This window comes from Coregonus lavaretus, assembly GCF_964263955.1.
Source record: "Coregonus lavaretus genome assembly, chromosome: 6".
Taxonomy (NCBI): domain Eukaryota; kingdom Metazoa; phylum Chordata; class Actinopteri; order Salmoniformes; family Salmonidae; genus Coregonus; species Coregonus lavaretus.
In genome coordinates, this window is record NC_139993.1 from 4,485,898 (window position 1) to 4,513,591 (window position 27,694).

The window sequence follows — 27,694 nt, forward strand, 5'->3', positions numbered from 1 at the left end:
CGCTTTGACAGCTCGAAGTCCGGAGGAAAAGTTCCTGTAAAGGTTGCCGAAAACGACCTTGAAGAACTTGGGTAAAAATCAAATGCGTAAGTCTCTATAATCTTGTTATCTAATGTCACAGTATTATCTGTTGATAGTTGCATTTTGGTACTTCTCTTCTTCTAAACAAAGCAAAGGGTGACCAACTTGATGAAGCGAAGTTTCCATAGGCTCACACAGGGTGGGATCACTTGGTAGGATCCCTGCCCTTTTGTTGTCGGTGGAAATGCAAAACGCCTGTGCTCTTTGAAAATGTTCTTTAAAGAAACACTTATTTACCTCAAAGAAGTAGGACAAATTAACTCATTGTACACGACTATCAGCCCTTTTCAGTTGCAGCATAGTGAATTAATTATCAGCAAAAAAGATTAAGAGAGATGTAGCTAGTCAACTGTAAAATTGGCAGAGGCGGATCGGATCGTATCACGACAACATTATCTATAATCTTTGTTAGACCTAATTGACAAATGAATCGCACCCATCCAGTTAAAGACAATTCAAGTCGAAAATAAACATTTCATTTTTACCCCAAACATGACAATCTTTAGTTTACATGTAATTTATTCATAGTGGACTACAAATCACAACGGGATATAGGCAGATAAATATTGAATAGAAAAGTCAACAAACAGGACTTGCCATGTTTCTGTTTGCAACATTGTTTCTGTTTGCGACATCATTTTTGCAACAATGTTTCGAACAAACAGTAACGTTAACGTTTGTCTGTAGTAGGCTACAATTTTATTTGTACAGTCCATGTCTCCTGCAGCTGTGCTTCCTTACCAGTCCTCTGTCAATGTGGTAATGTGGCCATGTTATTATTATTATTATTATTATTATTATTTAAAATCAATATAGGTGTATGTGTCCCTATCCTGCCATCTACTGCAGCTAGATATTGTTGAACAACTGATGTTGGTCCTTGGAACAATCCAGCACACCCTTGACACTGACCATACCTACCCTACACATTGATGGGTGTTTGCAATATACAATAGCACCTTGATACAGATACAATCAAGCGAGTTACTGTATGTCAGATCCAGTCACCTCACTCTTTGAAGATCATTATCACTGTAGCCTAGGCTGTTATATTAGCTAGGAGACACAACAGGAGGCGCTGCTCTCACCACCATTTTTGATGACTAAATAGAAATGTCCTTTTATGGCAGCCCTTCTTACTCAGAACTGTAACTTAGAACATGCCTTTTCTAATTTGTAATACTTTTCCATAAATAGCCTAACAGTTCATGACCAGCCAAATGGTTTAGAGTCTATGGCAAATAATGAAGCCTCTGTAATCACAGATCTATGATGTATTCATGCCTTTCATATTCAGTGTATTCCTTTATTGCCCATTGTCTGATGTTGGCCTACCATATGCCATCAGCATGTAGCCGAAGTGTCCTAATTTTACGGTTAGTTTAATTGTCAAACTACAATGGACAATTGTTTCTAAAACCTATAAGCCAGATTTCGAGAGCATTTTGGGCCCAAACAACATGAGCTAAGTTTATCTGCTGACTGCTGGTTGGATTATGATCAGATTTGAGCATTATTGGTTGTTAATCAGTTACCTTATACTTTAGAAAAACCGACTCATTATAATAGCTGTAGGTAATACATGTTGAACTGTAGCGTAACAAACTTGTACATGAGTAATGCATTTGATTTGGCTAGTGTACGACCGTGTGTAAAGCAGAAAGTGAGATGTCTGATATGACTGACGCAAATGCAGACTGAGGCAGATAGTATGACAGAGAGAGAGAGGGGAGAGGGAATTCCTTGCCTGCAGCTGCAATATGACAGGGTGTACAAGTGCTGACTCACAGACTCTCTTCCTCTCTCTCTCTCTCACACACACACACTCTCTCTCTCTCTCTTTCGTTCTCTCTCTCTCTCTCTCTCTCTCTCTCTCTCTCTCTCTCTCTCTCTCTCTCTCTCTCTGTCACACACACCCTCTCTATGCCCCTCCCCCACCGCTCTCCATTATAACCCCACCTCAATCCCTTTTCCCTCCCTCCCTCCCTCCCTCCCTCCCTCCCTCCCTCGCTCTCTCTCTCCCTCTCAGCCAGGACACTCCACACTGGACGAGGGCTATGGTAGCTGACAGGAAAAGCAGCAGCTGTAGAGGGCATTGGATTTGACTCTGGCTCACTCACTCTCAAAGAGAGCCTTTCCTACCAACAATACCTGCGTCAAATCAATGTAAGGATACTCCTAGCAGCACAGTGAGTAACTGTCATTTACCACAGTAAGTGATATACTCAGTTAGTCACTAACGCTAATAACCTAATGTTATTAGTATTATTAGCGTACTGTCTCTGTGTCTATGCTACTGTAGTTAGCCTCTGACTCTGTTTGCGTTCATTGTCCCTGAGAGAGCCGGCACAGAGGACTTCTGTGTTTGTTCTTCTCCCCTCCCTGCTACTTTGTCATGTCAATACATTTGGGGCCGACTACAAAAATTGACCGGAAGCTAGAGATGTGTGTGATAGAGATTTGTGTGTGTTTCAGTATGCTTTCAGTCTAATGAAAACGTTGCAAACATTGACCAGAAGCACAGTAAAGAAGCCTGTTATTTGGAAGATCATGGAGGCTGAGGTTAATTTCATAGCTGTGTTGTCATGTGTGTATTGTTGGTCTTTGTTAGGTTGCTAGGTTGTGTAAGAGCCTTCAGAAGTACTGTAGGCCTGTTGAACCACAGGTTGATTTGGTTGTAGGCCTGTTGAACCACAGGTTGATTTGGTTGTAGGCCTGTTGAACCACAGTACTTGCAAGATGAGGTTAACGTACAGTGAGGGAACAAAGTATTTGATCCCCTGCTGATTTTGTACGTTTGCCCACTGGCAAAGACATGATCAGTTTATAATTTTAATGGTAGGTTTATTTGAACAGTGAGAGACAGAATAACAACAAAAAAATCCAGAAAAACGCATGTCAAAAATGTTATAAATTGATTTGCATTTTAATGAGGGAAATAAGTATTTGACCCCTCTGCAAAACATGACTTAGTACTTGGTGGCAAAACCCTTGTTGGCAATCACAGAGGTCAGACGTTTCTTGTAGTTGGCCACCAGGTTTGCACACATCTCAGGAGGGATTTTGTTCCACTCCTCTTTGCAGATCTTCTCCAAGTCATTAAGGTTTCGAGCCTGACGTTTGGGAACTCGAACCTTGAGCTCCCTCCACAGATTTTCTATGGGATTAAGGTCTGGAGACTGGCTAGGCCACTCCAGGACCTTAATGTGCTTCCTCTTGAGCCACTCCTTTGTTGCCTTGGCTGTGTGTTTTGGGTCATTGTCATGCTGGAATACCCATCCACGACCCATTTTCAATGCCCTGGCAGAGGGAAGGAGGTTCTCACCCAAGATTTGACGGTACATGGCGACGTCCATCGTCCCTTTGATGCAGTGAAGTTGTCCTGTCCCCTTAACAGAAAAACACCCCCAAAGCATAATGTTTCCACCTCCATGTTTGACGGTGGGGATGGTGTTCTTGGGGTCATAGGCAGCATTCCTCCTCCTCCAAACACGGCGAGTTGAGTTGATGCCAAAGAGCTCGATTTTGGTCTCATCTGACCACAACACTTTCACCCAGTTCTCCTCTGAATCATTCAGATGTTCATTGGCAAACTTCAGACGGCCCTGTATATGTGCTTTCTTGAGCAGGGGGACCTTGCGGGCGCTGCAGGATTTCAGTCCGTAGTGTGTTACCAATTGTTTTCTTGGTGACTATGGTCCCAGCTGCCTTGAGATCATTGACAAGATCCTCCCGTGTAGTTCTGGGCTGATTCCTCACTGTTCTCATGATCATTGCAACTCCACGAGGTGAGAACTTGCATGGAGCCCCAGGCCGAGGGAGATTGACAGTTCTTTTGTGTTTCTTCCATTTGCGAATAATCGCACCAACTGTTGTCACCTTCTCACCAAGCTGCTTGGCGATGGTCTTGTAGCCCATTCCAGCCTTGTGTAGGTCTACAATCTTGTCCCTGACATCCTTGGAGAGCTCTTTGGTCTTGGCCATGGTGGAGAGTTTGGAATCTGATTGATTGCTTCTGTGGACAGGTGTCTTTTATACAGGTAACAAGCTGAGATTAGGAGCACTCCCTTTAAGAGTGTGCTCCTAATCTCAGCTCGTTACCTGTATAAAAGACACCTGGGAGCCAGAAATCTTTCTGATTGAGAGGGGGTCAAAGACTTATTTCCCTCATTAAAATGCAAATCAATTTATAACATTTTTGACATGCGTTTTTCTGGATTTTGTTGTTGTTATTCTGTCTCTCACTGTTGAAATAAACCTACCAATAAAATTATAGACTGATCATTTCTTTGTCAGTGGGCAAACGTACAACATCAGCAGGGGATCAAATACTTTTTTCCCTCACTGTATACTAAGATAATATATTTCACTGATGCTGTGGTTGTACTTTATCAACTGTTTAGATGTTATTATGATGGTATGAGTTATCTATCCTAATGTTGTGACTAAGTTATTATAATGACATGAGTTAGCTGATGTTGTGGCTATACAAGCTATACACCTGTTCTCTTGTCTTGGGAGGCCTATATAGAAAACATTCAATAATTAGAAGTATAGGGAAATATGTGTCTGTTGTGTGAGAGTGCAAATGTCTGAAAGGATTTATAGTTAACCTGGCGTGGTATGACTGATAAACAACTCAAGGAGATTTGGTTGGCAGCCATGGCAGAACATGAGGTACTGTGTGTGTGTGTGTGTGCAACACATGAATTTGTATTCAGGAGTGGCCACTTTAGGTTTATTATTTACTTGTGACAAATATCTTGTGAGCTGGCAGAGTGGTTTCAATTTGTAATACCGTCTTCCTACTAAAAACGACAAGAGAAAGTAATACAGTGTAGTAGTCCATGGTATTTGTGCAGAGTAAAGTTAATATGAGTTGAATTGCATTTTGTGTGAAAGTCTATTTTAGCCACATTGTAACTGCAGCAATTCACACTAGTGCAGACCATATGTGTGCATGATAAAGGATATAGTGAGTGCATTGGAGTTCCAAACTACCCAAACCATCATATCCAGGCTCTGTCGTAGACGGCCGCGACTGGGAGACCCATGGGGCGGCGCACAATTGGCCCAGCGTCGTCCAGGGTAGGGTAGGGGAGGGAATGGCCTGCAGGGATGTAGCTCAGTTGGTAGAGCATGGCGTTTGCATCGCCAGGGTTGTGGGTTCGATTCCCACGGGGGGCCAGTATGAAAAAATAAAAAATAATGTATGCATTCACTAACTGTAAGTCGCTCTGGATAAGAGCGTCTGCTAAATGACTAAAATGTAAAATGTAATGTGCTCTCTCTTCAAATACAACCATATGGCTAAAATAGCAACTCTCTATCTGTTAGCATATTAGAGGTAGAATGCCACTCTGTTAAGCTTGAATAGTCCTACTAGTCTTCTTAATGCGTAGTTGTGGACAGTGAATGACATTACATTGATGAGAATTACCACTTGACAGACATAATGATTACAGTGTTGCGACTCCCAATCCTTCATCCTCTCATCACTTGTAGCTTTTGGTCACAGACTCTTGTCTCTAGCTACAGGGTGTGCAGGCTTTTGTTGCAGCCCAACACTAAGTCAACTGATTCAACTGATCAAGGTCTTTGTGAGTAGTAGATTCATCCAATCACGTCATTGGGTATGTTAGAGCTGGGCTGGAACAAAAGCCTGCACCCTTGTAGTAGCTCTGTAGGAGCAGGGCTAGTGACCTTTGGTCTACACTGAGAGAATCAGCTGAGACTGAGAGTGTGTTGGTATTTAGGTTTAGGTGTTTAAGGCCACTTTCTATTCACACTGTAGTTGGAGTCCAGATATAGCTGCTCCAGTTGTCTGGGTAACTAGTGGGTTGTAAAAAGAACCAGTCTCTGTCCAAGTAAAGGTTCTCCTGATACAGTGCTGTTGTTTCTCTCTCTATCTCCCCCCCCCCCCCCCCCCCCCCCCTTCTATCTCTTTTTGTGACTCTGTATCCTCTCTGTCTCTCTCTTTCTCTCTTTCTTCCTTACCCTCCCCTTCTTTCTCCACTTTCCCATGCCCTATACATGCCTCTGGATCATAGCTGTATTCATTAGCTTGTAACAAATATTCTAGATAGAGGTCATTTTAAAGATACTTGCTGGTGTCTGTGTAGTATCGCTCTCTAGCTTTCTTACTCTTTCTTTCTTTCTTTCTTTCTTTCTTTCTTTCTTTCTTTCTTTCTTTCTTTCTTTCTTTCTTTCTTTCTTTCTTTCTTTCTTTCTTTTTTCTCTCTCTTTCTCCCTCCTGTTTTGTCTTTCACTCATACTAGACTAAGTGTTTCTCTCTCTCTCATTCACTCTCCTGTTTTGTCTTTCTCTCATACTAGACTAAGTGTTCCCTCATTTGCTTTGTGTGCTTTGTGGAGAGTTATCTCTCCCATCATATCCTGCCTTTTGTCATGACTCATGACAGGCTTGGTGATTTGCATTGTGCATTGGTTTGTGCCTGATCATGTCAATAGAATCTGTGGCTGCATCTCTGTAGATGCAGAGGCTTCAATGTTTGTCCAGACTTTGGTTTCGTCTGTACCATCCATAGGATATTTTCTAAAAGAGACCAAACAGACATAACAACAGATGTCATATAATCATCACACGAGTCATTTTCAAAGTATCCAAATAGTGCGTATTGTTAGATAGGCAGAGCCATGAGAATAACTGAAACATCACTGTGGAAATGCACAAACAATGATCTGCAAATGCTTTGTCCTACTCCTTTCCCCTCTATTCCCGTGCCAGAGTTGAAACAATATACATTTAAGAGACACCACACCTTTATCAGTGAGGTGGTTGATAGACTGGGTCTTTATGGGAAATAGTACAATGAGGAAGTTAATGCTTAACCAATCAGTGCTCCCAGTTTGAGTTAATGGAGATTGCAGTGTGTTTGGGGGAGGTTGCTTCATAGGAATGAGAGCAAAGTGTCTGTGAGAAGACCTATGTTGACAGGGTGTGATAGATGTGATGTCATCTGTTGGATGGGATGATATCTGTCAGTTAGTCTTGTTGTTGTTGTTGTTGTCATTTATCAGACGCTCTTATCCAGAACGACATACAGTAGTGAGTGCATACATTTTCTTATTTGTTCATACTGGTCCCCTGTGGGAATCGAACACACAACCCTAGCGTTGCAAGTGCCATGCGCTGCCAACTTAGCCACACAGGACTATATGTCATGGCAATCTGTTTACAGGGTCGATGACTTTGTAAACAGTTTTGATCAGGTTAGCGATAGCAGGGGAAGCTGTTTGCAGTCACGGCGACTGCTGACTGGGGAAAATATTATGCTTGAGGGGATTGACAGGAGTTGTGATATTCTTTAGAACATTTATCACTTTCCTTGTCCTCTGAGAAGCTTGAATTTGTTTAAATTTATTGGACTCAGGAAACTCTGCTTACTTTAAAGGTAGACTCAGCGATATGATGTAGGTTGCAGAATGTGAACAGTATAGTGGGCCAGTTTCTGCAACAACTAAGAGCGTTGAAGCGTGAGGCTCAACTTCTCTGCTGTTTTGGTGCCCTGTCTACCACGCTTTAACAGCGTGAAGCGAACCCGTGCACATGCACAGATACTGTGTGTGACTGTGTGAGGGCGAAGTCTTGCATCTCACTTATCTCAATAACTGCGGTGCTGCTCGTGGCAACGTCACTTAGCTGAGTCTACCTTTTAAATTGAGATATAATTGAGTCATAATTGCCTTGTGACTTGATGAATCTGGTTTGTAGTGAAGGCAGTTCAGCCATGGTAAGTGTGCAGAAGGTCTCGTAGGCATTGTTTATCGTTTGGGGAGTGAACACTGTGTCTAGATACTCAACTGATACAACACAACAGCTTATCTCTGACCATGAGACAGTGGCTAAGGTCATCTGTTTGAAATGAGACTCTAGTAGCTACATGTCTCTGCATTCTCCTCGCCCACCACAACCCATGTTGTCTGGCTGCTTGGCTCCAGAGATGCGTATAGTATTTACTTACTTACTCAGGCCTTTTACTCCTCCTGGATCATAGGCCATCGACTATTTTAATAGTTAATTTCCTGCTTTTTATTAGTATAGTGTGTTGACTAATTATTGTCTTTTCTCAGAGGTTTGGTGGGTTTTCGATGTCTTTCCACAATTTAGTTTGAAGGCTTACCTAGTAGGAACTAATGTTACCTGTTCTATTTTGGGGGACACCTCTCTATGGTCATGTCTACACTTGACACTTACATGCGACTTCTGCTATCAGAATACGAAGATTGCATTGAAAAGACGGGTCTAGATGCATTGTGGTCTGATTGTGTTCAGATCTGGCTGACCACTTCAGGAGGGGGTCAGGGATGCATTGTGTGCAGATTTCTCCTCAGTCTGGATGCAATCAGGCTACCGAAAGCGCATACAGTGGGCGACGTCATCAGCACTCCGCCCATAAGTCTCCAGGAAATGTGTGTTTTGGGACCGAGAGGCACCTTTTCATTATAACGTTGGAGGAAATACGTTCCTAGCGTGTGGGGAGCATGTTTACTGGCCTCATAAATGCTAGCCAGCTAGTTAATATTTAGAACAATTATTTTTTGTTTGGCTAGAGTTATGCTAACCCGTTTGCAATCCCTTTAGTTTCGCTTGCTAGCTTGCTGGCTAGCTACAGAGGTAAGCTGGCTAGTTAGCTACAGTAGTTAGCTACTGCCATCAGTTGTTGTTGTGTTATTATCATATTTAGCCTATTCTACCGTTTACAGAATGCATATTGGCATTTTAATATATAGTGCGGGAAAAGGGAATCCGGACAAAATGTGGACACATTTTAAATTTACATTTACATTTTAGTCATTTAGCAGACGCTCTTATCCAGAGCGACTTACAGTTAGTGAGTGCATACATTATTATTTTTTTATTTTTCATACTGGCCCCCCGTGGGAATCGAACCCACAACCCTGGCGTTGCAAACGCCATGCTCTACCAACTGAGCTACATCCCTGCCGGCCATTCCCTCCCCTAGCCTGGACGACGCTGGGCCAATTGTGCGCCGCCCCATGGGTCTCCCGGTCGCGGCCGGCTACGACAGAGCCTGGATTCGAACCAGGATCTCTAGTGGCACAGCTAGCACTGCGATGCAGTGCCTTAGACCACTGCGCCACTCGGGAGGTTAAATGTAGGTGTAGACGCATGATGTGTTCGGAATTGCACTGAATGAGCTGTATAAGACCATAAGTGAACAGGAAAACGCTCATCCAGAGGCAGCGCTCCTAGTGGCCGGGGACTTTAATGCAGGGAAACTTACATCCGTTCTACCTAATTTCTACCAGCATGTTAAATGTGCAACCAGAGGAAAAAAACTCTAGACCACCTTTACTCCACACACAGAGATGCATACAAAGCTCACCCTCGCCCTCCATTTGGCAAATCTGACCATAACTCTATCCTCCTGATTCCTGCTTATAAGCAAAAACTAAAGCAGGAAGCACCAGTGACTCGGTTAATAAAAAGTGGTCAGATGACGCAGATGCTAAGCTACAGGACTGTTTTGCTAGCACAGACTGGAACATGTTCCGGGATTCTTCAGATAGCATTGAGGAGTAGACCACATCAGTAACTGGCTTCATCAATAAGTGCATCGATGATGTCGTCCCCACAGTGACCGTACGTACATACCCCAACCAGAAGCCATGGATTACAGGCAACATCCGCACTGAGCTAAAGGGTAGAGTTGCCATTTTCAAGGAGCGGGACTCTAACCCGGACGCTTATAAGAAATCCCGCTATGCCCTCTGATGAACCATCAAACAGGCAAAGAGTCAATACAGGACTAAGATTGAATCGTACTACACCGTCTCTGACGCTCGTCGGATGTGGCAGGGCTTGAAAACGATTACAGACTACAAAGGGAAGCACAGCCGCAAGCTGCCCAGTGACACAAGACTTCCAGACGAGCTAAACCACTTCTATGCTCGCTTTGAGGCAAGCAACACTGAAGCATGCATGAGAGCACCAGCTGTTCCGGATGACTATGTGATCACGCTCTCCGTAGCCAATGTGAGTAAGACTTTTAAGCAGGTCAACATTCACAAGGCCGCAGGGCCAGACGGATTACCAGGACGTGTACTCTGAGCATGTGCTGACCAACTGGCAAGTGTCTTCACTGACATTTTCAACATGTCCCTGACTGAGTCTGTAATACCAACATGTTTCAAGCAGACCACCATAGTTCCCGTGCCCAAGGACACTAAGATAACCTGCCTAAATGACTACCGACCCGTAGCACTGACGTCTGTAGCCATGAAGTGCTTTGAAAGGCTGGTTATGGCTCACATCAACACCATTATCCCAGAAACCCTAGACCCACTCCAATTTGCATACCGCCCCAACAGATCCACAGATGATGCAATCTCTATTGCACTCCACACTGCCCTTTCCCACCTGGACAAGAGGAACACCTACGTGAGAATGCTATTCATTGACTACAACTCAGCATTCAACACCATAGTGCCCTCAAAGCTCATCACTAAGCTAAGGATCCTGGGACTAAACACCTCCCTCTGCAACTGGATCCTGGACTTCCTGACGGGCCGCCCCCAGGTGGTAAGGGTAGGTAACAACACATCTGCCACACTGATCCTCAACACAGGGGCCCCTCGGGTGCGTGCTCAGTCCCCTCCTGTACTCCCTGTTCACCCATGACTGCATGGCCAGGCACGACTCCAACACCATCATGTGGTCCTCTGTAGCTCAGCTCTGTAGCTCAGCTGGTAGAGCACGGCACTTGTAACGCCAGGGTAGTGGGTTCGATCCCCGGGACCACCCATACACAAAAATGTATTCACGCATGACTGTAAGTCGCTTTGGATAAAAGCGTCTGCTAAGTGGCAGATTATTATTATTATTATTATTATTAAGTTTGCCGACGACACAACAGTGGTAGGACTGATCACCGACAACAATGAGACAGCCTATAGGGAGGAGGTCAGAGACCTGGCCGTGTGGTGCCAGGATAACAACCTCTCCCTCAACGTGACCAAGACAAAGGAGATGATTGTGGACTACAGGAAAAAAAAGAGGACTGAGCACGCCCCCATTCTCATCGACGGGGCTGTAGTGGAACAGGTTGAGAGCTTCAAGTTCCTTGGTGTCCACATCACCTACGAACTATCATGGTCCAAACACACCAAGACAGTCGTGAAGAGGGCACGACAAAGCCTATTCCCCCTCAGGAGACTGAAAAGATTTGGCATGGGTCCTCAGATCCTCAAAAAATTATACAGCTGCACCATCGAGAGCATCCTGACTGGTTACATCACCACCTGGTATGGCAACTGCTCGGCCTCCGACCGCAAGGCACTACAGAGGGTAGTGCGTATGGCCCAGTACATCACTGGGGCCAAGCTTCTTGCCATCCAGGACCTCTATACCAGGCGGTGTCAGAGGAAGGCCCTCAAAATTGTCAAAGACTCCAGCCACCCTAGTCATAGACTGTTCTCTTTGCTACCGCACGGCAAGCGGTACCGGAGTGCCAAGTCTAGGTCCAAAAGACTTCTCAACAGCTTCTACCCCCAAGCCATAAGACTCCTGAACAGCTAATCATGGCTACCCAGACTATTTGCACTGGCCCCCCACCCCCACCCCCCACCCCATATTTTTACGCTGCTGCTACTCTATTAATGATTTATGCATAGTCACTTTAACTCTACCCACATGTACATGTTACTTCAACTACCTCAACTAGCCGGTGCCCCCGCACATTGACTCTGCACCGGTACCCCCCTGTATATATAGGCTCCCTACTGTTATTTTATTTTACTTCTGCTCTTTTTTTCTCAACACTTTTTTGTTGTTGTTTTATTTTACTTTTTTATTAAAAAATAAATGCACTGTTGGTTAAGGGCTGTAAGTAAGCATTTCACTGTAATGTCTACACCTGTTGTATTCGGCGCATGTGGCCAATCAAATTTGATTTGATTTGAATTCCATGATCAGAACTCCATGATCAGAATACAAAAACAGCATTAACTGTCAAGTCTAAACGCAGCCATATGGGAGCACCACTCCAATATGAAGCCACTATAATTAGCCTGAACCCTAGTCTTTAGAAAGGCTCTAATCTCATCACCCAGAACCAAATCTCGTGTGCATGCTGGCTGGTCAGCTACTTGATTTAAGCCTGTCAGGAGAGACTATCTCAGGGTAGAGTTTAATAATTCAATGGTGGCTATCATTCAAGCACTAGTTTATCTGGCCATGTATCTGATCTAATAATCCCCTAGTGCCCTCACTGCCCTGCCTGGCCACCACAGTAATGGACTGTGTGGCACCACTTGAAGTAAATGAGGCCAGTTATGAGGTCAGTTACACCCTCAGTGAAAGAGCTTTGAAGTTCTTGGATGGAAGCCCTGTCCGGGTACAGAAAACAAGTTTCATCACTGATACATTGTATATTAGCTTGTGTGGGGGTGATCTGGCTTAGATTTACTAAAGTGATCTCAAAGGTGTACTTCTTTTCTTGTTTTTATGTGGAAGTCTTAAATTGTTTGACTTTGATTGTTCTACCTTTTCCTGTTGTATTCCCTCTGGGGGAAAAAGGTGCAGATTTCGCTCTAGTGCAAAGGGTCTTGTAAATCTTGCCCCATTTTAGTGCAGAGTTTTTCTCTGGTTTGTGGTTAAAGTACAAACTTCTACCTTGAAGTTGAATAATTACGTACTTACCATTTGAATAAAATCCCTACTGGCAGAGGCATCAGTTGGGCTTCGTCACATGACCAAACTGTTGCCCGGGCGACCATGGGTCCAGAGTCCTTAGCCCTCTCAGCCAATTAGAGGCGAGATTTGCATTTGACAAGCCTCTCCCTCTCAGGTTTGCAAATTCTGATTTGTTATTCAATCTGGTGGTGACAGGCTAAATCGAGTGTGACCCATTCATCTCTTTCTTCCCTCTTTCCTAAGTACCCTTCTCTCATGGGCTCCTCTCCTCCCCCCTGTGCCCTCTCTCTCCGTCTCAGTTTGCCCACTCTTTCCTACCCCCTCCCTTCCCACTTTCCTAAGTACTGTACCCTGCAAGTGTCCCTTTTCCCTTCTAAACCCTCTCTATCTGTCTCTTTTCTACCCCCCCACCCTCCCTCGATTCTTTCTCTAGCACCCTCGTCTGCCCTTCCTTCCTCTCTTGTTCCTGTGTGACTCCACACACGTACACACCCCTTCTGAACGGCCAAAGAGCACCAAAGACAGGCTTTTCCAACCGGCGTTGACGAGTTCAGCGTGAGTACTCTGGAAGGTCAGTCAGACTCAGAATGACATCCATTACAGTTACACTTATAGTGACTTATTGAAGTTCACTCAGAAAAGTCGCCTTATTATTCCTTTACTTTTGGCACTGCTCATCTTGGATGAACGGCCTATGCAACTATAACACATTAAGGTAACGTTTTAACTTCTCATTTACATTAGGAAAGGAGTTTGCATTCCTTGAAATTCAGATTGAAGTAACTTTCCTTGTTTGAGTTGAATCACGTAGCATACTGTAAACATTTATTTCTGTGCATTCCACATTTCTCAAAATGAGAGTAACTGGTATAAGCTACATAAAAAATAGCCTGGATGTTTGATTATATCCTTATGGATATACTGTACAGAACACATCCTCAGGGCTCAGATGTTTTTGGCTTTGTCCTTAGTGGACCAGTCTTCCACACCCCACTGTGTGTGTTTGTCTATGGAACTGGACAAATCTTTTCTCACAGTTCCTGTGGATTCTCTGGACTGTTCATTTGCTGGCAGATCTGGGGAGCGAGGCGCTAGTGGAGCCCAGGGTTGTACAGTGGGCACACTGGGCAGCGTAACAGGGTCTTTCACTTGGCATTCTGCCTGGCCCAGTGACAACCACACACAAAAAGAGACCGGGGGAGATGGGCAATAACCATGCCCACTGGTGACCCCTCTAAATGGGATACAAGGCTGCGCTTGGCTGGGTAGTTAATAGACCCACAGTGTTACAGTACAATGCCTGCCAACTTGGCCTTTGCAGCATGTAAATATGACAGAAAAGAGATGTTTGTTTGTTTGTTTGTGTGTGTGTGTGTGTGTGTGTGTGTGTGTGTGTGTGTGTGTGTGTGTGCGTGTGCATGGGCACACTCCATTTGTTTTGTGTGTGAGACTGTGTGCTGCAGGTTAGTTAAGTGCCAGTACCAAATGCCAATTGATTCCCCTCCATCTTTTTATTTGTCATTTAAGATGTGGGAATAAGACATTTATAATTGTATAATAACAGTATATTTTGGACTTCATCCATGCATCCTTATTTTGCGTCCTTATTTTTTCTAGTGAAAAACACAAGTACTACTTATCATTCTAGTCACTAAACACGACATACAACAGAACTACCTCACCAGACATTATGCATCATGGTGGTGGGGGTGGATACAGTAAAACCCAGACCTACAGTATGTATATGACCTTGCTGCTCCCTCTGACAGCTGTAAGTGAAGGGAGTGGATGGATGGATGTGGCAGGAGTGACCAGAGCAATACACCCAGTTAATTTAGGGGGTTGGAGATGGGGAGGAAGGAGGAGAGATTGTCATTCTCATCTGTCTCTTGAGTGGGTGTGTGTGTGAGCTGCAGACAGCTGAGTGTGTGTGTGTGTGTGCACGCTTGTGCGTGTGTCACATGTTTTGTCTACCCACATGCAAGGTCAGTACTTTATTAACCCATTGCACTAATAGTCCTCATACAATATTCCCTTGACTCAGACTGCAATACATAGCTAATGTATTGTATAACATCCACTATCCTTTACCACTGGCCTTGGTATTGCCTAGGTCTGATGTATCTAAACACTAACAACCACAATATGACAATAAAACTGGATGTGACAATTATTTAGAGTTCCATCAATAAATTAAGGCTACTTTGCTGTCCATTGTTAGATTGTCCCCCCCCAGCCATTTTCTCTTTGAATTACGTCACTAGCCAGGCTATTCAGTTACAGAACAATTGCCTGCAGCATTTCCTGGCGGACATGTAGGTGAATGTGATATGCCTTATGAAGAGGGAAGCTCTGGTTTCTCTTTGCTTTTGTAAACAGTATGAATGAGCATTTACTCTAATACAGGTTGCAGCTAGCCTTAGCAGGCAGTCCTAGTTGGAATGTACAGTACTTTGTATTATGCCTCGTAAAGCTTTGTTTAGTAACTATGTTGGTTTAAATGTCATAAGGTGGTGTGGTGTGCCCCGGTTGTAACTTGATCTGTGTGTAGCTTTGGCCAGGGTAACTCTAGCTTTCTGACCCTAAAACCTCAGGGGAAAGGCAAAGCCTAGTGAGACAATTGGAGCATGTATGGCACTGTACATGGCTTTAAAAAGATTAAGATGCTTGTAGATTAGTGGTTCAAGTCTGAAGTAAGTTTAGTTTCAACTGGTCCTTAAACTTGACCTATATCTGTATGTCTTTTAACCAGGTTGTTATAGAAAATGAGAGTATCATTTCAGTATCTCACCTGGAAAAACAGGTGAAATACATTTCATTAAAGGGATGGGAGTTTTCTTGATACATTAATATTTGATGGCATTCCATGTTAAAATGTAAAACGTCATTCAATGTTATGCTATTCCATACTAAAACGTGATGTGGCTAAATTAAAGATGGTCGGTTTGAATTCATCTCTAACCAGGTTTCCATCCAACCTTTATATGCGAGTAAAGTACATGTCGGATAAAGACATTTGTAATGACAAGACTGATGGAAACAGAACATGTCCAAATGTCGACAAAACAAAAATAAACTAGGCAAGGTGGGATCTTTTTGTCTCGGCAAAATGAATTATCCGAGAAATGTTGTTGGAAGCGCTTTTATGCAAATATTGATATAATAACCATCATGTCAAAGTACATTTGGATTCATGCATGCAGTTTATTAGGCTACAGATTAAATAAATTAAAATGAACTTCACAGGGTGTTGAAAGTGCAAGGTAATGAGCCTGATATTCATTTCTAATAAATATCGAGGGTCTTATTCTGGTGACATCAATGTTTGCCTGCTGTTTGACAAATATAAATATAAATAATCTCGCTCTTTTGGCCCAGATACAGTAGCCTACTGTATATGTGCGCTGTTGGCTAGAGAGCACGTGCCAATACCAGAGTGGGGACATTCGCTATGTATCGAACTTTTGTGATAAACCCATCAATAGAGTTGAAAATGCGATGGAAATCAATTTAACTTGTATTTTTAACTGCAAAAGGTATTTTGATGTGCATTACGTCATCACACACCTTTTAATCTGCAACAAATCAATTTGATGGAAACACATCTCTGGTGGGAAAATGCGCATATTGTTTTTATGCGGATTTTAGAATATTCGCATGAAAATCTGTCGCCAATTGGATGGAAACCAAGCAACACTCACACTTTTGTTCTCTCTCCCTCTCTCAGACCAGCATTGGTACCAGATGTGCGGTCAGCCTGCTGTTTCTCCCTGATCCACCAGGGGGCCTCAGTCCCTTACAGGGACAAGCCCTGAGTCTTCCACCCTCACACTGAACACCCCGGCTCCAATCAAGCTGTCCCACCCTTATCCCTCTCCCTCTCCTCCTCATCGCTTCTTCTTGCCCCCACACTCTCCACTGGACCCCCTGTCAACTCTCTCCCTTAATGGGGGGCAGGGGGAGGCGTCCGGGGGCCTCGATGAGGAGACCCTGCCCCTCTATGAGGGCCTTAATATGGATTGGGACCCCCTGGAAAGAGTGGATAGGGGAAGCCATGATGTGTCCACCCTCACTGGTAGGTCACAGTGAATGAATGTAGTAGATGGGTTATAGGGGATTGGATAAGGGGTTAAGTTTCATCTTGGACAGCACTTGTAGAGCATGGCGTTTGCAACGCCAGGGTTGTGGGTTCGATTCCCACGGGGGGCCAGTATGAAAATGTATGCACTCACTAACTGTAAGTCGCTCTGGATAAGAGCGTCTGCTAAATGACTAAAATGTCAAATGTAATGTGGGAAGATGGGTCTCTTAGAACCATTGCAGGGGACATCCTGCATCCAGGAATAGTGTTCAATTACATGTTTTTAATGTAATGCATTGAAATGTGATGAGTGGGAACTGTGTCATCCAGTCAGTGCCTCAAGGGGGCAGCAGAGACTTGTAGATTTCAGAGTGGTCACTCCAATGTGATTGAATGCTGTCTCTTTGTTCTCCCATATCTTCCCTGCCACACACTCATATCCCTCCCTCCCTCCCCACTGTCAGAACTTTGTTCAGGTGGCGATAGTGAGGTGGAGATAGTGAGCCTGCTGTCTGAGGGACTGCCTAACTACACTCTGCGGGCGGACTGCATGTTTGGCTACGACCATGACGACTGGCTCCACACCCCTCTGTTGCCCCCGGAGGTCGCCCTGGGACTCACGCACGACCAGATAGAAGAGACGCTCAAGTACTTCTGTAAGTTCCCCACTCTGTCCACGCTAGGCATCTAACACAGGAGAAGGCAACTCTGGTACTGGAGTGCCAAAAGTACCGCACCTGATTTTGCTTGTTAGTCACCTCACCAATTGAGCTTGGATGGGAATCAACCAATTCAATCCAATGATGAGTGAAAGCACTTACCTGGTCTCCTAGATCTAAATCAGGCCCCGTATTCATAAGAGTTTCAGAGTAGGAGTGCTGATCTAGGATCAGGTCTGCCTGTTTATATAATCTTATTCCTTATGAGCTAAAAGGCGAAACTGATCCTTAATCAACACTCCTACTCTGAGAGATGCTTTATGAATATGGGCACCAGGGGTGAATGTAAGGCGGTACAGTCCGGTACAGCGTCCCGGTAAAATAAATAGTGGGGATACGCCTTACCGGTAAAACACGCGCCTATCACAATAATTCAAACAAAATGTCAAGAAAACAGTAGGCTATATTACACCATTATTTATCATTACCGCATGTCAGAGGCATGAACAGTTCGCGGATGGACTTGAAAATGTCTGGTATAGCCTACGCTCCAAAATGCGATGTGATTCGACGAAAACACTGACATTTTGCCAAGGCAGAGATGAGTGGCCGACACCGAGATGCACATGGACAGCAGTGGAGGCTTACATTCGGGCCTAATGACAATCGCCAAATGTCATTATACTTTTTGGTGTTTTGTGTAACAGATGTTTCTTTCAATTCACCACTGTTTGGAGGCTGGAAATATGTTGCCAGTGGATGAATGTGCACGGGTAGCCTAGTAAAACAGCCCTTTGAAGCAGGGCTGGATTAATACAGGGGCTTACCAGGGCTGAAACTGAAATACCTTATTTACATAAGTATTCAGACCCTTTGCTATGAGACTCGAAATTGAGCTCAAGTGCATCCTGTTTCTATTGATCATCCTTGAGATTTTCTACTACTTGATTGGAGTCCACCTGTGGTAAATTCAATTGATTGGACATGATTTGGAAAGGCACACACCTGTCTATATAAGGTCCCACAGTTGACAGTGCATGTCAGAGCAAAAACCAAGCCATGAGGCCGATTGTGTCGAGGCACAGATCTGGGGAAGGGTATCAAAACATTTCTGCAGCATTGAATGTCCCCAAGAACACAGTGGCCTCCATCATTCTTAAATGGAAGAAGTTTGGAACCACCAAGACTCTTCCTAGAGCTGGTCGCCTGGCCAAACTGAGCAATCAGGGGAGAAAGGCCTTGGTCAGGGAGGAGACCAAGAACCCGATGGTCACTCTGACAGAGCTCTAGAGTTCCTCTGTGGAGATGGGAGAACTTTCCAGAAGGACAACCATCTCTGCAGCACTCCACCAATCAGGCCTTTATGGTAGAGTGGCCAGACGGAAGCCACTCCTCAGTAAAAGGCACATGACAGCCCGCTTGGAGTTAGCCAAAAGGCACCTAAAGATTCTCAGACCATGAGAAACAAGATTCTCTGGTCTGATGAAACCAAGATTGAACTCTTTGGCCTGAATGCCAAGCGTCCCGTCTGGAGGAAACCTGGGCACCATCCCTACGGTGAAGCATGGTGGTGGCAGCATCATACTGTGGGGATGTTTTTCAGCGGCAGGGACTGCGAGACTAGTCAGGATCGAGGTAAAGATGAACGGAGCAAAGTACTGAGAAATCCTTGATGAAAACCTGCTCCAGAGCGCTCAGGACCTCAGACTGGGGCGAAGGTTCACTTTCCAACAGGACAACGATCCTAAGCACACAGCCAAGACAACGCAGGAGTGGCTTCGGGACAAGTCTCTGAATGTCCTTGAGTGGCACAGTCAGAGCCCGGACTTGAACCCGATCGAACATCTCTGGAGAGATCTGAAAATAGCTGTGCAGCAATGCTCCCCATCCAATCTGACAGAGCTTGAGTGGATCTGCAGAGAAGAATGGGAGAAACTACCCAAGTACAGGTGTGTCAAGCTTGTAGTGTCATACCCAAGAAGACTCAAGGCTGTAATCGCTGCCAAAGGTGCTTCAACAGACTAAATGGTCTGAATACTTATGTAAATGTAATATTTCGTTTTTTTATATATACATTTGCAACATTTTCTAAAAAACATTTTTTGCTTTGTCATTATGGGGTATTGTGTGTCGTTTGTTGAGGGAAAAAACCCAATTTAATCTATTTTAGAATAAGGCTGTAACATTACAAAATGTGGAAAAAGTCAAGGGGTCTGAATACTTTCCGAATGCACTGTACTTTGTATGCCTCATAAATTTTTCCCAAAAATCAAATCAAATCAAATCAAATCAAATCAAATTTTATTGGTCACATGCGCCGAATACAACAGGTGCAGACATTACAGTGAAATGCTTACTTACAGCCCTTAACCAACAGTGCATTTATTTTAAACAAAAAAAGTAAGAATAAAACAACAACCAAAAAAGTGTTGAGAAAAAAAGAGCAGAAGTAAAATAAAGTGACAGTAGGGAGGCTATATATACAGTAAAATAAAGTGACAGTAGGGAGGCTATATATACAGGGGGGTACCGTTGCAGAGTCAATGTGCGGGGGCACCGGCTAGTTGAGGTAGTTGAGGTAATATGTACATGTGGGTAGAGTTAAAGTGACTATGCATAAATACTTAACAGAGTAGCAGCAGCGTAAAAAGGATGGGGTGGGGGGGCAGTGCAAATAGTCCGGGTAGCCATGATTAGCTGTTCAGGAGTCTTATGGCTTGGGGGTAGAAGCTGTTGAGAAGTCTTTTGGACCTAGACTTGGCACTCCGGTACCGCTTGCCGTGCGGTAGCAGAGAGAACAGTCTATGACTAGGGTGGCTGGAGTCTTTGACAATTTTGAGGGCCTTCCTCTGACACCGCCTGGTATAGAGGTCCTGGATGGCAGGGAGCTTTACCCCAGTGATGTACTGGGCCGTACGCACTACCCTCTGTAGTGCCTTGCGGTCAGAGGCCAAGCAGTTGCCATACCAGGCGGTGATGCAACCAGTCAGGATGCTCTCGATGGTGCAGCTGTAGAATTTTTTGAGGATCTGAGGACCCATGCCAAATCTTTTTAGTCTCCTGAGGGGGAATAGGCTTTGTCGTGCCCTCTTCCCGACTGTCTTGGTGTGTTTGGACCATGATAGTTCGTTGGTGATGTGGACACCAAGGAACTTGAAGCTCTCAACCTGTTCCACTACAGCCCCGTCGATGAGAATGGGGGCGTGCTCAGTCCTCTTTTTTTTCCTGTAGTCCACAATCATCTCCTTTGTCTTGGTCACGTTGAGGGAGAGGTTGTTGTCCTGGCACCACACGAATGCACTGTACTTTGTATGCCTCATAAATTTTTCCCAAAAAGCCCCGGGGCTTATGATTTCTTAATCCAACCCAGCTTTGAAGTCATTGTTTGACAATCAGATCAAAACATCATGACTGGTTGTGTTTATGCCACAATGAAAGGTAATACATTTAAAAAGTAAAATTATAAATCTTTAACGACTAGGCCCACAAAGATCATATTGAATTGATGGGGATTATATATTTAATTGTATGTTTAGGCCCATATATCTTTTTGGGACACACACAAATGCATGCACATATAGGAGGTCCCGTACCGGGAAGATATTTGTTCTACTTTCAGCCCTTACGGGAACTGATGCTTAGAAATACACAACTTGATGTACTATACCTGCGGCACTCAGGAACAGGGCTGCCTACTCCCAAAGCTATTGCAGGTACCCCTGTGGAGGCATGTCTTATATTTCAGGTTTGAGAACATGTTATCCACTATCTAGTGTCCTATCCTGGTAAAATGAGGTCAGTACATGACTTATTCCTCAGTTGAATATGTACTGAATGTCGCAGGGCTATTCAATTCCAGTCCTGGAGGGCTGAAACACTTCTGTTTTGCATTATCTCGTTCTAATCAGGGACTAATTCAGATTTAGGACACCAGGTGAGTGCAATTAACTACCAGGTAGAAAAAAAAAACAGAAATGTTTCTGCCCTCCAGGACCGGAATTGAATAGCCCACTCTAGTGTTTTATAGGCAATGTTTTAGCCTACAGCAATTCCATCTTAAAGTCCTACTGTGAATTGACCCCTCACGTTTGCTTTGTAATTGGTCAATGGAAACGTGTACACAGATTACACATATCCTTTAATCACTGGACTTTATAGTATAACATTGATGTGATAATCTCTCTCTCTTTTGCCATTATCAGGCCATCCATATGGTGTGGATCTAAAGAGCTTGTGGACTATCTCAATACACAGTGTATGCATTAGTAGTGTCCGCAAGAGAAGACATTGATTGTGAATAAGTAGCAATATGGGCTGCAATAATATATCTGATATTGGACCAATTTATCCTGGTGTGTTTAAAATTACATCTCAAGTCACACTTGAAAACACCCTCATAATAGAATCACACAGTAGTGGTGAATAAATGATTGGAGTTGGATGGTGTGGTATGGGTCCAAAGGGTTTGGTTGGTGGCACGTTGCCAACAGGAAGTACTGTAGATAATGACCATGGTCAACCCCTGCTAGTTTATCTTCAACTCTAAATCTGAGGTGAACATTCTTCACATCAGTCTGACGCAGAATCAGAGTTAAGGTCTGGCTGAAGATTTTATCTGTTTCAATTGTCCTTTCAACAAAGTGTTTTCCCTTGACTATCCTACGTAGACGTGGAAAAACAAATCTAATGAGATTTGTAAATGTTTTTTTCAACAATATTGTGATTGTTTTAATGGGGTCATGTGATAAATGTAAATGCTAAAATATGAGCTAGAGATAGATATGGGTGGAATTGATCATAGTCACAAGATTCTAGGAAGAAACAATTGATTCGGTACATGGAAGCCTGCATACTGTATCCCTCAACATAACTGAGTTTACCCAAATCCAACACTCAACATGATCATGCTACTGACTATTACAATGCTACTCCACTGTCATAATCACCTTAAAGGGTCACTATAATATCAGAATCTCCATTTATCAATACTGTACAGTAGTCCACGTATCTATGTATGTATGTATGTATGTATGTATGTATGTATGTATGGTCTGTTTAGTAGAGGAACTGACAGAAGCCCCAACCCCCCTCTGGTGACTTTACGGGAGGTGTCTAATCCTCTAGCCCCGTTCCTTCTCTTGATGCTTGGGGCCACAGATGCCAAATGCCACTAAACTGATTAGCCTCTTAGCTATAATCAGTTTCCTTCTGCACCTCTAGTCCAGAACAGACTTTACCAGTAGCCTTTACAAAGGGCTTGGCCCCGAGCACTGACTGCTCTTCCGACGCCACGGCGACACTGACTGTACTCTCGTCACTCTGTTGGACTTGGTCGTCCTAGCAACCCATCAGTAGTGTACATTTTAAAGATATCTTTGTGAGCATAGTCTAGACCAGAGAGGTGTCAGAAAGGTGACAGGTTGAAGCTCAGAGATTGGGTTTGCTGTTTAAACAGTGTGTATTTGTGGCCTTTGGTGTCATTTTTTGAGCGACATCCTGAAGAGGTTAATGTGAAAGCAAGTCGATGGTCTCAAATATAGACAGAGGTTTTAGATTGGTTGAACATTTTGGCCAGGTCTCCCCTGTTTATTTTACCTCAATGGGACAGCCTGGTGACAAAGGCTGAATAAATTAAAATATACGTTGCCGTGCATTCGCAAAACAAAACAAGTGGGCGCCTGCTAAACAGACGATATGCCAGTCTTTTCTGACTGTGTGATATTAACAAAGATGGCATTTTCTTGTATCTGATGCAGTCTATGTTATTAGGAAAGCATACAGAGCTTGAGTTGGGCACAGCGACCGGATTTCACCTGTTGACATTCACTTCACATTGGCACAGAAGTCTGAATTGGTGTTAACCTCAGTGTTAGTTGAATGTTTTCAACTTCTGACCTCATCGGTGCGGTTCTAGGGTTGCTAAGATTGCATGGCTAACTACCCCATTAGGCAGGATAGGCTATATCGTCCTTTCACTCATGTAGGGCTGGGACGATACCAGTATCGCAATATTTAAAAACCTGGTGTATGTAAAATATTGTGTACTATAGCTTGGAAAATAAATACATGTGACTCTGGATGACAACATAATAACATTAGGGCTGTTTTCCTAAAGAAGTTAAATTTGCTTTGTGTTTTGTTTCCTTGCCACAATACTAACAAGTATCGTGATACTGGTATTGTCCCGGCCCTACACTCTAGCCGTCGTGACTAGGGGTACGTTGCCATGTTGGTTCCCATAGGATTGCATGTAAGACAGGATAGACTGTACTCTCCTTTACTCAAGCCGATCGTAACTGGGGGTACAGTGCCAGGGATACTAGGGTTGCCAGATTCCAATAAGATAGTGAGAATAATCCCCCATAAGGCAGGGTAGACTGTACTCTCCTTTCATTCAAGCAGATTTTTTACTGGGGGTACAGTCAGTGCCAGAGTTGCGATGTCCTATAGGATTGCATGGCTTACTCCCCCAAAAGGCAGGATAGGCTGTAACCTCCTTCCACTCCATTTTCTTTGCAGAGCACAGGACAGACAGGTACAGTCGTGGTCAAACGTTTTGAGAATGACACAAATACTAATTTTCACAAAGTCTGCTGCCTCAGTTTTGATGATGGCAATTTGCATATACTCCAGAATGTCATGAAGAGTGATCAGATGAATTGCAATTAATTGCAAAGTCTCTCTTTGCCATGAAAATGAACGTAATCCCCAAAAAACATTTCCTCTTAATTTCAGCCCTGCCACAAAAGGACCAGCTGCCATCATGTCAGTGATTCTCTCGTTAACACAGGTGAGAGTGTTGACGAGGACAAGGTGGAGATCACCCTGTCATGCTGATTGAGTTAGAATAACAGACTGGAAGTTTAAAAGGAGGGTGGTACTTGAAATCATTGTTCTTCCTCTGTTAACCATGGTTACCTGCAAGGAAACACGTGCCGTTATCATTGCTTTGCACAAAAAGGGCTTCACAGGCAAGGATATTGCCGCTAGTAAGATTGCACCTAAATCAACCATTTATCGTATCATCAAGAACTTCAAGGAGAGAGGTTCAATTGTTGTGAAGAAGGCTTCAGGGCGCCCAAGAAAGTCCAGCAAGCGCCAGGACCGTCTCCTAAAGTTGATTCAGCTGCGGAATCGGGGCACCACCAGTGCAGAGCTTGCTCAGGAATGGCAGCAGGCAGGTGTGAGTGCATCTGCACGCACAGTGAGGCGAAGACTTTTGGAGGATGGCCTGGTGTCAAGAAGGGCAGCAAAGAAGCCACTTCTCTCCAGGAAAAACATCAGGGACAGACTGATATTCTGCAAAAGGCACAGGGATTGGACTGCTGAGGACTGGGGTAATGTCATTTTCTCTGATGAATCCCCTTTCTGATTGTTTGGGGCATCCGGAAAACACCTTGTCTGGAGAAGACAAGGTGAGCGCTACCATCAGTCCTGTGTCATGCCAACAGTAAAGCATCCTGAGACCATTCATGTGTGAGGTTGCTTCTCAGCCAAGGGAGTGGGCTCACTCACAATTTTGCGTTAGAACACAGCCATGAATAAAGAATGGTACCAACACATCCTCCGAGAGCAACTTCTACCAACCATCCAAGAACAGTTTGGTGACGACCAATGCCTTTTCCAGCATGATGGAGCACCTTGCCATAAGGCAAAAGTGATAACTGAGTGGCTCGGGGAACAAAACATCAACATTTTGGGTCCATGGCCAGGAAACTCCCCAGACTTGAGAACTTGTGGTCGATCCTCAAGAGGCGGGTGGACAAACAAAACCCCACAAATTCTGACATACTCCATGCATTGATTATGCAAGAATGGGCTGCCATCAGTCAGGATGTGGCCCAGAAGTTAATTGACAGCATGCCAGGGCGGATTGCAGAGGTCTTGAAAAAGAAGGGTCAACACTGCAAATATTGAATCTTTGCATAAACTTAATGTAATTGTCAATAAAAGCCTTTGACACTTATGGAATGCTTGTAATTATACTACAGTATACCATAGTAACATCTGACAAAAATATCTCATAACACTGAAGCAGCGAACTTTGTTAAGACCAATACTTGTGTCATTCTCAAAACTTTTGACCACGACTGTACACAGCCAGTCAGCCGACACACAGCTGTGTCTTATACAGTGAGGGAAAAAAGTATTTGATCCCCTGCTGACTTTGTACGTTTGCCCACTGACAAAGAAATGATCAGTCTATAATTTGAATGGTAGGTTTATTTGCACAGTGAGCGACAGAATAACAACAACAAAATCCAGAAAAACGCATGTAAAAAATGTTATCAATTGATTTGCATTTTAATGAGGGAAATAAGTTTTTGACCCCCTCGCAGTCAGAAAGATTTCTGGCTCCCAGGTGTCTTTTATACAGGTAACGAGCAGAGATTAGGAGCACACTCTTAAAGGGAGTTTGTTACCTGTATAAAAGACACCTGTCCACAGAAGCAATCAATCAATCAGATTCCAAACTCTCCACCATGGCGAAGACCAAAGAGCTCTCTAAGGATGTCAGGGACAAGATTGTAGACCTACACAAGGCTGGAATGGGCTACAAGACCATCGCCAAGCAGCTTGGTGAGAAGGTGACAACAGTTGGTGCGATTATTCGCAAATGGAAGAAACACAAAATAACTGTCAATCTGCCTCGGCCTGGGGCTCCATGCAAGATCTCACCTCGTGGAGTTGCAATGATCATGAGAACGGTGAGGAATCAGCCCAGAACTACACGGGAGGATCTTGTCAATGATCTCAAGGCAGCTGGGACCATAGTCACCAAGAAAACAATTGATAACACACTACGCTGTGAAGGACTGAAATCCTGCAGCGCCCGCAATGTCCCCCTGCTCAAGAAAACACATATACTGGGTGAAAGTGTTGTGGTCAGATGAGACCAAAATCGAGCTCTTTGGCCTCAACTCAACTTGCCGTGTTTGGAGGAGGAGGAATGCTGCCTATGACCCCAAGAACACCATCCCCACCGTCAAACATGGAGGTGGAAACATTATGCTTTGGGGGTGTTTTTCTTCTAAGGGGACAGGACAACTTCACCGCATCAAAGGGACGATGGACGGGGCCATGTACCGTCAAATCTTGTGTGAGAACCTCCTTCCCTCAGCCAGGGTATTGAAAATGGGTCGTGGATGGGTATTCCAGCATGACAATGACCCAAAACACATGGCCAAGGCAACAAAGGAGTGGCTCAAAAAGAAGCACATAAAGGTCCTGGAGTGGCCTAGCCAGTCTCCAGACCTTAATCCCATAGAAAATATGTGGAGGGAGCTGAAGGTTCGAGTTGCCAAACGTCAGCCTCGAAACCTTAATGACTTGGAGAAGATCTGCAAAGAGGAGTGGGACAAAATCCCTCCTAAGATGTGTGCAAACCTGGTGGCCAACTACAAGAAACGTCTGACCTCTGTGATTGCCAACAAGGGTTTTGCCACCAAGTACTAAGTCATGTTTTGCAGAGGTGTCAAATACTTATTTCCCTCATTAAAATGCAAATCAATTTATAACATTTTTGACATGCGTTTTTCTGGATTTTGTTGTTGTTATTCTGTCTCTCACTGTTCAAATAAACCTACCATAAAAATTATAGACTGATCATGTCTTTGTCAGTGGGCAAACGTACAAAATCAGCAGGGGATCAAATACTTTTTTCCCCCACTGTACCTGGTCCTCTGTTGACATTAGATACTGAGCAGGCGGCATGTGCCCTAAACTTCTGTGCATCTCTTATTTGGGTGTCTCTCTTCTGGCAATCTACCTTGGTGCACACCTGTTCTGATCTGAATCTCTCCCTCCCTCCTGGTTTTGCTCTCTGTTCCATCTGTGGGTTGACCAATTCCCCACTTCTCTCACTTTCTACCCTCCTCTAGCTGTCTCCTTTATAACAATTCAGGATGTTTCTCTACTCCCTTTCTCTGTTCTTTCATGCACCTTCTGTCTTCTTCTTTCCGTCTCAAAGACTCTCTCTCCGTCTCTGCCAGCCTTTTAAAAGATTCAACTTCATTCCAGTTATAGACTTATTAATAAGTAATCCTTTGTGTCTGGCTCTGTTGCTTTAAAAAACCGGTACAGCTTACAGTCTTAACCTAATTGCTGCAGGGATATGGGTGGATGCCCATGTTAATAAATACACCTGAAATGGAGCTAACCCCTATGATAAACTGGATCTCTGGATGCGTCTGAA

The 27,694-nt window shown here is 44.0% G+C and overlaps 1 protein-coding gene across 10 annotated transcripts in view; it reads left to right on the forward strand.

The window, feature by feature from the left end:
* The window catches only part of LOC311131274 (trafficking kinesin-binding protein 1-like), a 58,808-nt gene continuing 31,114 nt past the window's right edge, over positions 1–27,694 (forward strand). For 7 of the 10 annotated variants that reach the window (XM_084164146.1, XM_084164155.1, XM_084164153.1 and 4 more), the window contains exons 1-4: positions 1–86; positions 2,111–2,247; positions 16,487–16,834; positions 17,305–17,496. In XM_084164146.1, coding sequence (XP_084020272.1) covers positions 16,774–16,834; positions 17,305–17,496 — 253 coding nt within the window. In that variant the 5' untranslated portion in view covers positions 1–86; positions 2,111–2,247; positions 16,487–16,773. Of the gene's footprint in view, positions 87–2,110; positions 2,294–16,486; positions 16,835–17,304; positions 17,497–27,694 lie in introns of all 10 variants that reach the window. The other 3 variants (XM_084164150.1, XM_084164149.1, XM_084164151.1) reach the window with 3 other exon arrangements.